Source organism: Lynx rufus, unplaced genomic scaffold, assembly GCF_022079265.1.
Source record: "Lynx rufus isolate CCGP_SWC_20201006 ecotype Redwood Valley unplaced genomic scaffold, mLynRuf1.p SCAF_31, whole genome shotgun sequence".
Classification (NCBI taxonomy): domain Eukaryota; kingdom Metazoa; phylum Chordata; class Mammalia; order Carnivora; family Felidae; genus Lynx; species Lynx rufus.
Genome location: NW_025814847.1, coordinates 2310218 through 2323752, shown reverse-complemented (window position 1 = coordinate 2323752; position 13535 = coordinate 2310218). Strand labels below are relative to the sequence as shown.

The 13535-nt window shown below is 42.6% G+C and overlaps 1 protein-coding gene across 1 annotated transcript; it reads right to left on the bottom strand.

The window, feature by feature from the left end:
• Window positions 1–2495: 2495 nt before the first annotated feature.
• LOC124521648 (olfactory receptor 10T2-like) lies at window positions 2496–5278 on the bottom strand. Its single transcript, XM_047092627.1, is given in 3 exon segments — window positions 2496–2822; window positions 2824–3543; window positions 5246–5278. Coding segments are annotated over 3 exon segments (1080 nt in total).
• Window positions 5279–13535: the final 8257 nt, after the last annotated feature.

Here is a 13535-nt window from a genome sequence, read left to right as displayed (position 1 = left end):
CGCACGCTTCTGGGTCAAAAGCCAGTTTGCTTCAGGACGAAGAAGAAACCCCGTCTGTGCGCCTTGGTTCCCTCGTCTCCGGACCTTGGCGGGGGTCATGCCAACGGTTACGGGGCAGGGTTGTGACTGTGAATTAAAGAGGGACAGGGCTAGGACCCGGGGAGTACACGTGTCGGGAGCCTCCACTAATGTGGGGGATGCGGAATAACATCCTTCCAAGAGCCACGTCTCCCAGGAAGCCCTCTGCAGTGGCGCGGGCACCAGCCCTGCCCAGTCCTGCCGCATCAGCTCCGGAAGGGCACGGCGCAGGCAGGGGACCCGCAGCACAGCGAACCCGCCTGTGCTCCGCTTTGTCTGGAGACCATTCGGACCCTCTCTCTTTTTAGTTTCTATTTTTTTCTATTTAAGATTTATTTATTTTAAGAAAGAGAGAGAGAGAGGAGGGGAAGGACAGAGAGAGGAGAGAGAGAATCCCAAGTAGGCTCTGCACGGTCAGCGCAGAACCCAACGCAGGGCCCCGACCCACCAACCGTGAGACCATGACCTGAGCTGGAATCAAGAGTCAGATGCTCAATCGACTGAGCCGCCCAGGCACCCCCTGACCCTCTTGTTAAATGTCCCCGGGTTACTGAAAAATCCAGCTTAAGTAACCTCAAGAAGGCAGTGGCGAATTTCTGGCTAACCAGGCATGTGTGAATTTGGGCTACAACTTGGGGAAACAAGGGCTGTAACTACAAACACGCCTGAAGCTAGGGCACTTCTAAGGTTGTACGGCCTTAAATAGCATTCAAGGACAATTGACCAACTCTGCGCCCCTCCCCCCCTTTTTTGGCTTATCATGTCTCTGTATCATCCAGAAGAAAAAAAGGCTTTACATCATTGAAAACACAAAAGAGAAACTCTCTCACCCGACCCCAATAGGGTCAGACAGTTGGTTGATTAATTCAAAAAAGTCTGTCAGGGCAGAAAAGTGGAAAAAAAAATGATGCTGATATAATTGAACTGCTTTATGTAGGCTCAAAATGCTTAAATATACACATATTTATAAATATTTTCATTTAGGGTTAAGGCTGTTACTTTCAGCATTGGCCCCTTTAGAGCATATGTAGCAGAAGTCTACCCATAATTCATTAGAAAACTTGTCATGAATTTACAGATGAACAGGAACTTAGAGACTTGCAAACTAATCTGGGCAAATAACACTTCTGGATTTTCATGATTTCCTTTTCTTCTATGATTTTCTTGCTCATACTTAATTTTTCCAGAATACTCCATCTAGGTGTATTAGAAATGAATAACCTTTGCAGTCATACTTCACCAGGTTCTCCTACAAATTACATTCCACAAGCAGAATAATTGAAGCAATAAATAGAACCGTCACAGATGGTTTGGGGACGAACAGACAATTTCACTTGTAAGGGCTGAAACATACACACACCCCGGAAAGTAATGTAACAGACATAAGCGTTTATTACACTAAGGGAATGAGCCAGGGGACTTTCCACAGGGAAGAGAGTATGTTTGTTATATAAAAATATAAACTCATGTTCCCTGTTTTAATTGTATGATGTAATTTGCACAGTCATACAATTAATGATAAGTGTTTTTCCTTTGGGTGATGAAACACAATTTGAACAAATCAAGAGATTAAAAAAAATTTTTTTTAATGTTTATTTATTTTTGAGAGAGAGAGAGAGAGAGAGAGAGCATGAGTGGGGCAGGGGCAGAGAGAGAGAGGGAGGCACAGAATCCGAAGCAGGCTCCAGGGTCAGAGCTGAGAGCACAGAGCCCGACGCAGGGCTTGAACTCATGAATGGCGAGATCATGACCTGAGCCAAAGTCGAATGCTCGACTGACTGAGCCACTCAGGTGCCCCTGGGAGATTTTTATTCTAGTATAAGTTGGGCCACTGGTCAGAAAGAAAAGGTTTAATTAACAGTAATCAGCTCTCCCAATCAGAAGACAAGCTCTGTGTTCACTAGATAATTCACATGTACATAGGGAAAAACAAACAAACAAACAAACAAACAAACAAACAGTGGTTCAGATGAAAAAAGAAATCCAAGGCTCATCAGTTTGAAGAGTTTTAAATACCATCGCAAATTACATGGCTTGAAATAATAGATTTAAAATAATAAAATAAAATAATAGATTTAAAATCAGTTCTGTTTAGTATTTGTAGGTCCAATCATTACAATAAAGTGTTAGGTTCATGTAAGTTTCACGTTATGACCATTGCAGGGTCGGCCAGCTGCAAGATCTGGGCCATTTCCAACTGCGGCCACCTTTCAACTTGAGTATTATCTGCCCTTAGAAAAAATTATGCTTTTTTTCTTTTGGCCAAGTGTGAATTTTTTTTTAATTATTATTTTTTTTTAACCAGGTGTTGGACAATGTAGCCTGTAGATTCACTCGTGTTTTTTTTTTTTTTTTTTCTGGAATGGGAGGAAAGAAACAGGGAATAGTGGTCCCGGTCCTTGGAAACACTGTCCACATCAGGACTGGATTGGTAAAAAGACAGAGAAAGCGTCCCGCCTTTGATTTCTCCTGTAACTTCCCTCGTTAATTTTAGGGTTTTTTGTTAGATCACCTTGGTGGTTCCAGGGCTTTCCCAAAAATCTTTTCGGGGCAGACTTCACCTCCTGATTCCTCAGAGTGTAGACCAGAGGATTGAGCAGGGGAGTGACCACAGTGTAGGTCACTGCCACCAACTGATCCTTGTCTGAGGCAGACTTGGATCTGGGCCTCAGGTAGGTGATGGAGGCACAGCCGTAGTGCACGAAGACTACCGCTAGGTGGAAGACGCGTGTGCAAAGGCCTTCCCTTCCCCTCAGCCCAGGGGATCTTCAGGATGGTGTTAACGATGAAGCCACAGGAGATCAGAATCAGCAGGAAAGGCGCCATGATCGCCAGAATGCTTCGGCTGAATGGAGCCGGTTCTTTCACATGGGTGTCTGCACAGGCCAACTTAATGACGGGCGCCATGTCACAGAAACAGCGGTGGACTCTGTTGGGACCACAAAGAGTCATGTCACAGATGAGTTTGGTGGCCAGCAAAGCAATGAAGAAGCCTGTGACTCCGGACAGGGAAACCAACCCCAACCCTACCCTCTTGCTCATGATGAGCGTGTAGTTCATAGGGTGGCAAATCGCCACCTAACGATCGTACCCCATCACAGCAATGAGAAAGCAATTGGTGCAGGCAAAGCCAAGGAAGAAGAAGAGCTGCGTGGCACAGGCCACAGAGGAGATGCCCTTGGTGGCTGGGAGCAGGTGGGCCAGCAGCTGAGGGATGATACCAAGAGTGTTGCAGGATTCGGAGAAGGAAAGGATGAACAGGAACCCATACGTGGGAGGGTGTAGAGTCCTGCTGCAGCGGATGACAGTCATGGTGGTGGCATCGGCCAGCAGGATGGTCACGTAGAGGAGAAGAAAGAGGACAGACGGCAGCAGTTGGAGTGCCCCCAGGCTAGAGAAGCCCACCAGGGTGAACTGGGTAACCACGGTGGTCCTGTTGAAGCCTTGCGTCTGGATGACTTCCTTCTGTGAATGAGTTTGGGAGAGACAAAATGATAACCATCTGTGTAGTAAGAACATTCTCCCAGTGCCTTCACTTTCAGTATCATATTTCCCAGCTCAGAATATTGATAGATCTCTCTCTCTCTCTCTCTCTCTCTCTCAACAAAGATATTCCTTTTGACAATTTTTAGAAGAAATTTTTAATCTCCAGTAATGGGAGAATGATTATATTAGAGAAATACACAACGGTTAAAAGAACCAACCACAGAAGCAAGTTTGATATTTCGAAAGGCTATATGAGGTTACGAGAACATTCTCCTACTGTAAGAGAAAAAGCAAGATATGAAGCCATATTTATAATAAGATTAGAGGTGATTTGGGTTTGCTTTCTATTTTTTTTTTTTTTAAATTTTTTTTTTCAACGTTTATTTATTTTTGGGACAGAGAGAGACAGAGCATGAACGGGGGAGGGGCAGAGAGAGAGGGAGACACAGAATCCGAAACAGGCTCCAGGCTCTTAGCTGTCAGCCCAGAGCCCGACGCGGGGCTCGAACTCCCGGACCGCGAGATCGTGACCTGGCTGAAGTCGGACGCTTAACCGACTGCGCCACCCAGGCGCCCCTGCTTTCTATTTTTATGTTTTCCAAATATTTAACGAGAAACATATTTTAACTTGATGATTCTAAATATACTTCACTTTTATGTAGCCCAGAATATTTCCACCTCTTTTTGGCTACTGTCCAAACAGAAATAAGAATAATTTGCTACTTCTGAATGTGGTGCTATTATTTTTCCTAAATAAAAAAATGGCTTTTAGGGGCGCCTGGGTGGCTCAGTCGGTTAAGCGTCCGACTTCAGCTCGGGTCATGATCTCGTGGTCCGTGAGTTCAAGCCCCGCGTCGGGCTCTGTGCTGACAGCTCAGAGCCTGGAGCCTGCTTGAGATTCTGTGTCGCCCTCTCTCTCTGCCCCTCGCCCACTCATGCTCTGTCTCTCTCTCTCTCTCTGTCAAAAATAAATAAACATTAAAAAAAAGGCCTTTGAAATATCTAAATATCTAAATTATGCATGTAATTTATAACATCTGCCAGTGCACATGATTATTGGTAGCAGTCGTAATGGATGGCCTGTCCTCTGACAACAGGCAGTCATCGTAGACGGCCTGCTAGGAAGGGGGCAAGCAAGAAAGCATGTCGGTGACCAAATACAATCAGCAGATGGGTGCAATGATAAAGGCGAACATTATTATTATTATTTTAAGTTCAAGAGCAATTCCTGGTGGACAAGAGTCTGAAAATCCAACTCATCATTCGATCTCCATCAGAAGGCACCTTGGGGAGTTGGGAATGGGGGTGGGGAGGTGAGGGGAAGGCAGATTTCTCTTGCTGTGATGAGGAAATGCATTTCCACTGTTCCCGTTGAACACGGCCGTTTATGGCACTTTCGTTATCAGAGGCAGAGCAGTGACCTCACAGGCCCTGGTTCCCTTCAGGCGACGGACCATCTCTCCAGTGCTCTCTCCACATCACACCCTTGGAGATCTTTCTACTGGCGCATAGTTGAGTTAAGACAGCCCCTATTTCACACCGCAATAACATCCAGAGCCCTAATCATCTCACTTTCAGAATCAGTTCAGAAATTTAGGAGAAACCAGGTTTACGCGTACCCCTCGACATCTCTCAGCTTGTTGGCCTCTCTAACGGCTGTACGTGGAAGGAGTGGCTTCACCTGATGCACTCGTACAAGTTCATTCTTTATCATCTCTGCCGAGGCTCCTTCGCTTAGGTGGTTCCACCCACCTGCCGTCATGACCCTTTCTCTTCGTGTGGCACTTTGCAGAAAACAAGAGGGTTTCACGTAAGCCTCACCACCCGGTAGACAGCACAAGTGTCTTTGTGTCCTTGTTACACGCCACGTGAGTGCACGAAGTGCTTTCTCCTGAGCAGAGTAACCTGGAAGGATCCTCATCTTTGCACTTACGGTGTTAAATTGAACTCATCTCCTATGTTTGGCTCCCTCTATAGATTATTAGCTTCTGTTTACAGGCCGGGATGACATTTTTTTATTAATAGCTGAAACCCTAGCATAAAGTGTGTGTCATAGGCTCAACATTTTTTGCCTGAATCGAATAGAAAACAGCTAAATAAGATGCTTGAGTAGTAGGGTCAGTGGCAAAATTTAAGTCTTTGAACTTCTGATCTACTTTCTATTCTCTGTGTCTTATGCCACTGCCATTTTATGTCAGAATCTGCCCCCACTTTTTCCACGGGACTAAAGCAAGCATGATCCCATGCTGCTCATTCAAGTAAAACTCCTTTTGCCGTTTCTGACTTTTCTGGAATAATCTGATTGTAATTTTCAAATTTTCTTCAATTATCAAATTTTATATTTTTATTCTTATTTTTTAAAATGTATTTATTTGTTTTTGAGAGAGAGAGAGAGAGAGAGAGAGCGCAAGCAGGGGAGGGACAGAGAGAGAGGGAGACGCAGAATCGGAAGCAGGCTCCAGACCGTGAGCCGTCAGCACAGAGCCCGACGCGGGGCTGGAACTCACGGACCATGAGATCATGACCTGAGCCAAAGTCGGAAGCTTAACCGACTGAGCCACCCAGGTTCCCCTAACCTGTTGTTTTCTGCATTCAAATCCCTATCATGTCTCACATTCTCCAATAAACCTTCCTATTAGAATCCACATAGATGCTTTTCCTCTTCATAACATTTAGAGATGTTGAAATCATACTTGTATGTTGAATAAGTTGGATATTATCTTGTAGTTCTATCTATCTATCTATCTATCTATCATCTATCTATCGAGTAGTACTATATACTATACATATAGATTATTATATATACCATATATTCTAGACTAAATACTACATATTATATAGTACATTATACTATATTTTATATATAGTATAGAATATATATAGAATACAGTATAATACTACATATAGTATAGGATGTATATAGAACATAGTACATAATACCACATACAGTAGAGAATATATATAGTTTATAGTAACACACACACATTCACACACACACCTTCTATACGCTGTTTCTTTGAGGCAGGGGCCATGGCGATGTCTTCTGAATGGTCTGTAGCACCCACCACACTACAGGGCACATAACAGGCTCTATAAACAAAAGCTTAATAAGTGATGACATGGCTTAATTCTCCTTTTGTTTCTGAGCTTTCTCACAGACTGTGATTTTATTTCCCCTAGAATGTGCTCTCTGCTCTTCTATTATAATCTATATCATTCCTAAGTTTTCTATTATTCTCCAAGTCACCTTTTTTAAAAAAAATCAAAATCTATGCCGATGCACTTTCCTGCCCTGCCTCTGTCACTTGTCTTGCTTCGTTTCTCGGCATTTCATTTTGATGGGAAATGTGCTATGTGTGCATATGTGTTTCTGTGTGTGTGTGCATGCACACGCCATCAGAGTGGATGCTTCCTTCATTCCAAGAAAAAAGCAAATCAAGTTTTACTTTGGTGCAGAATCTTTTCCATAATAATAAAAAATTATTGTGCAAATCCATTCAAATTTGAAATCCTTGGTGGAAAATGTTTCCTTCTTCAGACAGTAACTGACACAGAAGATCCACTTACCCACTTATGTTCAAGTGATCAAGAAAGTTGACATAAGACTTTGAGTTTCATGGCTCACAGTCTTGTAGGTTTTTCGAATGTTGAAAAAGGCAGCAGTAGAAGGTCACTTGTAAAAGCCATGATGTCCGTCCTGAAAGAAGAAGCAATTGGGAAAAAAAATGCCCTGAAACATTTCATAAAGTGTTAATCTAGACACTTAAATGTCCAAACCTTTTTGAGTCTTAAATAAGAGGTTGAAAATGGCCCATTCTATATTCATATGTCAATTCAGATTCTATAATTAAGTTGGAGAATATTTACAACCTTCTGGGATTCTAAGGACTAGGGTCCTCCAGGTCTTAAGGGGAGCTAATGGGAGAAAGAAAACAAATGGCTGAACTTACGCAAGGGCATCTTATCTAATACAGAAGAGAATAATTCAGATTGCAAAAAACGTTCCCACTCTGTAAAGCACTAAAATGGTAAATAAGTATTCTTTTAGCATGGAGGGAGTTTATTTACTTTCTGACAAAAAGGTTACAAAACACTGAGATGTCAAGAGAAAGCAAGTTTTCCAACCCCATGAAGACTGATTTGATAACGTGTAAGAGGTAAAGGCAGGGGTTGGTGATTATGTGGGAAATCTCCATCTCCCTTCTCTACTCAAAGCCTGAATAAAAGTCAGACAACTGGGTTTTTAAATGTCCTTTGGGGAATTATTGCAAGGGAAAGACTTTTATTCAGCAACGACTCATAGAGTGTGGTGATTTGGCAGGCATAACATTGGGCATCACAGTGATTCAAAGATAAATAGATCACACCGATCGTTCTAACTTAGCAGGAAGACTAATACAAACGTAACAAGAGGCGTGCTAAAGCATGTGCCAGTGGACATCAGAAGGGCTAGAAAGATGACAAGGTCCCAGTGAAGATCCACGAACACAATCAGGGCTGAGATTCATCCCATGACTTTATGAACAAAAACACTGGGAGTAGGAAAGCTAACTGGAAACTACTGAATGTCTAGTGCCAGGACGTTCAAGGGAAAACAAGTGAGGAGGAAGGCTGAGCACCCCTATTTCTGGTAGTAGCCAGTCTGGATATTCCAGCAAATCATCCTTCTGAAAACAACTAAAATTGCCGGGGGAATATTTAAAACATATATATAAATATGTTGACAAGCTGACAGCATAGCAGGAACTTTCAGATCAAAATCTGAAACAAAGCAAGAATCTAGAAAGATGAGTGGGATGTTGGAAGTTCCTTCCACACTGAAGACATTGACTTATCTGGAAGGAATGACAAACCCACGATGCTGATTTGAGGGAATCAGAGGAGGAAGATGTTTGCAGTTAAACTCCAGTGCCCACCAAATGTGAGTCAAAAAATAGATCTTCTACTTTAAGCTCTAACTCTGAAGGATGGTGCCTTAGGATAAGCATGAAGCACAACTAAGCCTGCCCCTCAATTCACTGTTCAGAGACACTAATGGCAAAGTTGCCCCCAGGCTGACCAAAGACATGGGACAGGGTGGGGAAAATAAATCCATTTCAGAGAGGTTGTGAGCAGTAGGCCTTCATTCTGATTTGCAGTTCAAGTTTGCATCTCTGCTTGGTCTAAGAAATTTGAGCCCTGAATTTAATTTATAGTGGATCTGAACTGGTGGTCCTTCTAAAGATCCACCGGACAGAAATACAGATTATCTCTGGAGAAAGGAAACCTGCTTAGCTTCTACATAAGAACAAAATAGAAAGTATAAAAATAAAAACAAGAAGAAAAACATCTCTTCACACGTGGCATGATGATCTACATAGAAAATCCCAGACTAAATCCAAAAACCCCTGAAAGTAACAGATGAGATTAAAGCAAGCTGCAGGATACAGAGTTAATATACAAAAGTCCGTCTTATGAAATTATAAAAATATTGATGAAAGAAATAGAAGATTTCAATCAATGGAAAAAGAGTCCATGTTCATGGATAGGAAGACGCAGTATTGTTAAGATGTTAGCTCTCCCCAACTTGATCTATAAATTCAAGGCAATCCTAATCAAAATCATAGCAACTTATTTTAGGTATATCAAGAAACTGACCATAAAGTTTATATGGAAAGGCTAAAGACCCAGGATAGCCAACGCAGTATTGCATGTTAAGTACATTTTCTAGTTTCTATATCTGTTGTTTTAACATTTGGGGCCTTGACCAGGGAGAGACTGCCCTCCTAGGGTTAAAGTCTTCCAATTCCTGGAGATAACAAATGACTTTACTTAGAGCATGACTTTCATGTGCAAACTGAAGAGTCTAGGGCCCTTACTCTCAAAATGTCTGCTTTTTCAGGCTTTACATCATTTCCCTTTGCTGGTTATCCCAAGGCCATGTTTCAGACAACTAGGGATGGCCCCACACTCAGGAGCTCCCTGAAATTATCAAACTGGCCAGTCCTAAACCTGCTTAGCCTGCTTACCCTGCCTTGCCCTTTCCTTCCCATGAAAACCAAATAAAAAGGTGGGGAGGGGGGGCGGGAGGGGAGATCTTTCTCATTTCCCCTTGTCCTCTCTGCCTGTGACCCAACTCAGTGTTCCTTGGTGTATTGACTTGAGTGGCATGGTGTAACTCCCCACCCCCACCCCCGTCATAGGAATTGTAATAAACTATCTTTTCAATGGCAATTAGCTCCTGATCTGTTGGTCTATCTGAATAAAAATGAATCTACATTTTAAAACACGTTAAAAGAGAGCAATCAAGTGGGAGGACTGATGCTACCTGACTTCAAGACTTAGTATAAAATAACAGTAATCAAGACGGCATGGTCTTGGTGAAGGAATAAATAAATAGAAAAAGAAAGAAGCTATCCTATCATGAAAAGACACTGAAGAACCTTAAATGCGTATTGCTAAGTGAAAAAGCCAGTCTGCAAAGGCTACATACTGTGTAACTTCCACTACCTGACACTCTGGGTAAAACCAAATTATAGAGACAGTGAAAAGATCGGTGGTTGTCCGGGGTTCAGGGAAGGTAGAGAGGGATAAAAAGGTGGAGTCTTGGGGATTTTTAGGGGGGCTGAAACTATTCTCTGTGGTATTACAATGGCGGATGTGAGACATTATGCATTTGTGAAAACCTATAGAACCTATATACAATACAAAGTGTGAACCTCAATTTCAACTATAGACTTCAGTTAATACTAACGTGTTGATAGTAGTTCAACAAATCCGACAGATGTGGGCTGCCTGGGTGGCTCGGTCAGTTAAGCATCTGATTCTTGATTTCAGCTTGGGTCATGATTTCACGGTTCCATGCTGTCAGTGAAGAGCCTGCCTGGGATTCCCTCTCTCTCTCTCAAAATAAATAAACATTAAAAAAAACCCTAATTTGACAAATGTAGTCCAACATTTCAAGATGTTAGTCATAGGGGATGCTGGGTATATTGGTTGGGGAGGGTACATACGGGGACTCTGTGTTTTTATGCATTATTTTCTGTAAAGCTAAAGATACTCTGAAAAGATAAAAACATCAAATTCTCACACATGATATCTGGAGAAATTAACCAGACACACATAATTTCATTGTATAATGACCAAAAAAAGGGCGAAAATTATGGTGATAGAAGCCAGGGTAAAGGTTAGGTTTGGGCGATAATGCCTGGGAAGAGTCACAATGGAGCCTTATGAAGTTCTCACAATAATTTATTTATCTGGTGTGTTTAATTAATTAATTATTAAATTTTTTTTTAATGTTTATTTATTTTTGAAAGAGAGACAGAGTGAGAGGCGGAGGGGCAGAGAGAGAAGGAGTCACAGAATCCAAAGCAGGCTCCAGGCTCCGAGCTGTCAGCACAGAGCCCGACGCGGGGCTTGAACTCACGGAGTGTAAGATCATGACCTGAGCTGAAGTCGGACACCTAACCGACTGAGCCACCCAGGCGCCCCTGGTGTGTTTAATTTATAAAAACTCCTCAAACTATACAACTTCTGATCTGTGCACTTTATGCTTTAGAACATCTACTGTAGTTAACAAAAGAAAATAGGAGTTCCTCTTTTGGGAATAATAGATGAGGAAATTTTGACTCAACCCACCCACCAGGAATAACCAGAAAAGCTACAAGAAAATATTGGAGAAAAATTGGTTTGGCGACATCAGGACCCTAAGGAGCAGAATCCAGGAAAAGCCAGAAACCTGGAGAGATTGTTCTAGTACATGGGGAGCGTCCACTCGCCAGAGAACCTGGCAGTTTTGGAAGAGACTACCAAAAAGTCAAGAGATTGAGACTCATGGAGTTGGACGACAAAAGACCACAATGGAGTGGTGAGCTGGTGAACTCCCCAAGCGTTTCAGTTGAGACCCACAAGAGGAACATAATAGGAATGAGGCAAAGAAGCAATAGACCACCAGCCTTCTCAGAGCCTGAGCCCAGTTTCAAAGAGCCTCAAATCCTGGCAGACCTGAACCAAGACTTCACCTAATATCTGCCCCCCATTGGTTTCTACTCTGACCAGTAGATCATAGTGGCATTCTGAGTCTCTCGGGATGTGCCTAAGCGTACGGACGGTATTTAAGAACCTCCACAAGGTCTGAATGTTTTCCTTTATCCAGTGCACAGGCACTTTGGTAAGTGGTGGAGATCTCTCTGGGAATTACTGGGTCAAGATTTTCGGGATACAATTGTGGCCATGTTGTGTGTCCTTCCTCAAAATTATCCATCTTCTTTTACAATCGAGGAGTTTCAGGTTTGGGAATTGGTGTCGTACTGAAATTTAGGTAAGAGGCTATGAATTACCATACTGGTAACTTGCACAGCCATCCATGAGACATAGACTACGATCAAACAGTTCATTGATTGGCTGCTCATCTATTTTGTTGTCAGAAATCCCATGGTCAACTGGCCGTTTCCACAGATCTTTGCAGTTCATAACACTAATCATCATCACATGCTTCAGTTTATATTGTTTATTGTCCACATCGTATCTCTGACAGTTTTGTGTGACCCCCAGGCTTCCATTCTCCAGAATACTATTACCCATCACCTCTAGTCTATAATAGCAACCACCACAGAACTCTTTAAGGATGTTGATATTCACTACTGCATTCTGTAAATGCAGCCAGGTCCCCTGGGTGTTGGTGGTTAGTGTTGTATATGGCAGTTTTCTATAGTGTTTCTATCCCAACACATTCATTTCCCAGAGCTTTTGGATTCATTATGGTGTGTTACAAAAGCTGTGCCCTTTCCAATGTATTAACCATAGGTCAATATTTAGTTCAGGCTTCAATTAGTTATTCTAGCAGACAATGCCTTTTCTGGAGGCATGAGTCCACCTATTAAATTCTGAATCCCAGTTGAGTGCTCCTGTATCGACGAATGTAACAAGATTGAAATTGATGCGTCTTCCCCTTTGGTCTAAGATCTTCATAGTTCTTTTTTTGCATAGGGACATGGCCTCCTGACCCCCACTGATGCAAGTTGGCAGGACTGATAGGTTTTTGTTTTTTCTGTCTAAGCTACCTCAGAGCTGGCCTTCCACCCTTCTACCCAGATCGCGTTGTGATCTTGATCCTGTTGGGGGCCTGTTAGGTGAAGGGGCAACTAGCCCAGGTGCAACCACAGAGTCTTTTATGCAGAGGACGGTTGATTCCCTTAGATGTGTGGGGGTTGGGGTGGTATCTTCTTCAACAGACAAGGGTGGTTCAGGGGAACTGGAGAATCAAGACCTCGGCCTCACTTAGGTCATCTGAAATGTATTCATCCCACGTCTCATGTCTCCTTTAGCATAAGAGCTCTCGTCAGGTTTATGTTTAAAAGCTAAATACACATCCAGACTGCGGACTTCACCCTCCATGATGGCTGTTGTAAGACTCCAGATGATGTGGCCTCCTTCAAATTTGTTAAGAGGGCGTTCTGATTTTCCACGTCTTTTAAATTGTCTATTCATTACTCATAACTTTGTCTGTGTTCACTCACTCTCTATCATCGTAAGAATACCAGGAGCGTAAAAAGTCTGTATAGTCACTGTGACTGGCATGCCATCTGAGCCAAAGCACATGACTGCCTGATGCTGTGGTCTTCCTCCACAATTCAAACTGTGCCACACTGATGCTTATCCGAGCATGAACTCATCCCTTTTCACACTAGTAAGGAGGTTATCTGTGTCTTCTTAGATAGATAAATAACTTCATCCTGGAAACCCATGTTTTTTAGTCATCTCTGTTCCTAGTCATTGCATCAGTCAAGGTCCCAACGGAAAATAAATGGCACATTAAAATCGAGGAAGTTCGAAGCATAGGAGAATTGCATAGACAACGGAGTTACTTGGGATTAGCAGCATCCTAGTTTTGATGTCCTTCATACTTTTATCCAATTACTGTAATTGATAAGTCAGCTTTCTGGGGAAGAAGGTAGGGTCAAAGATCTGGAGTGAATGGGTGTATTTTG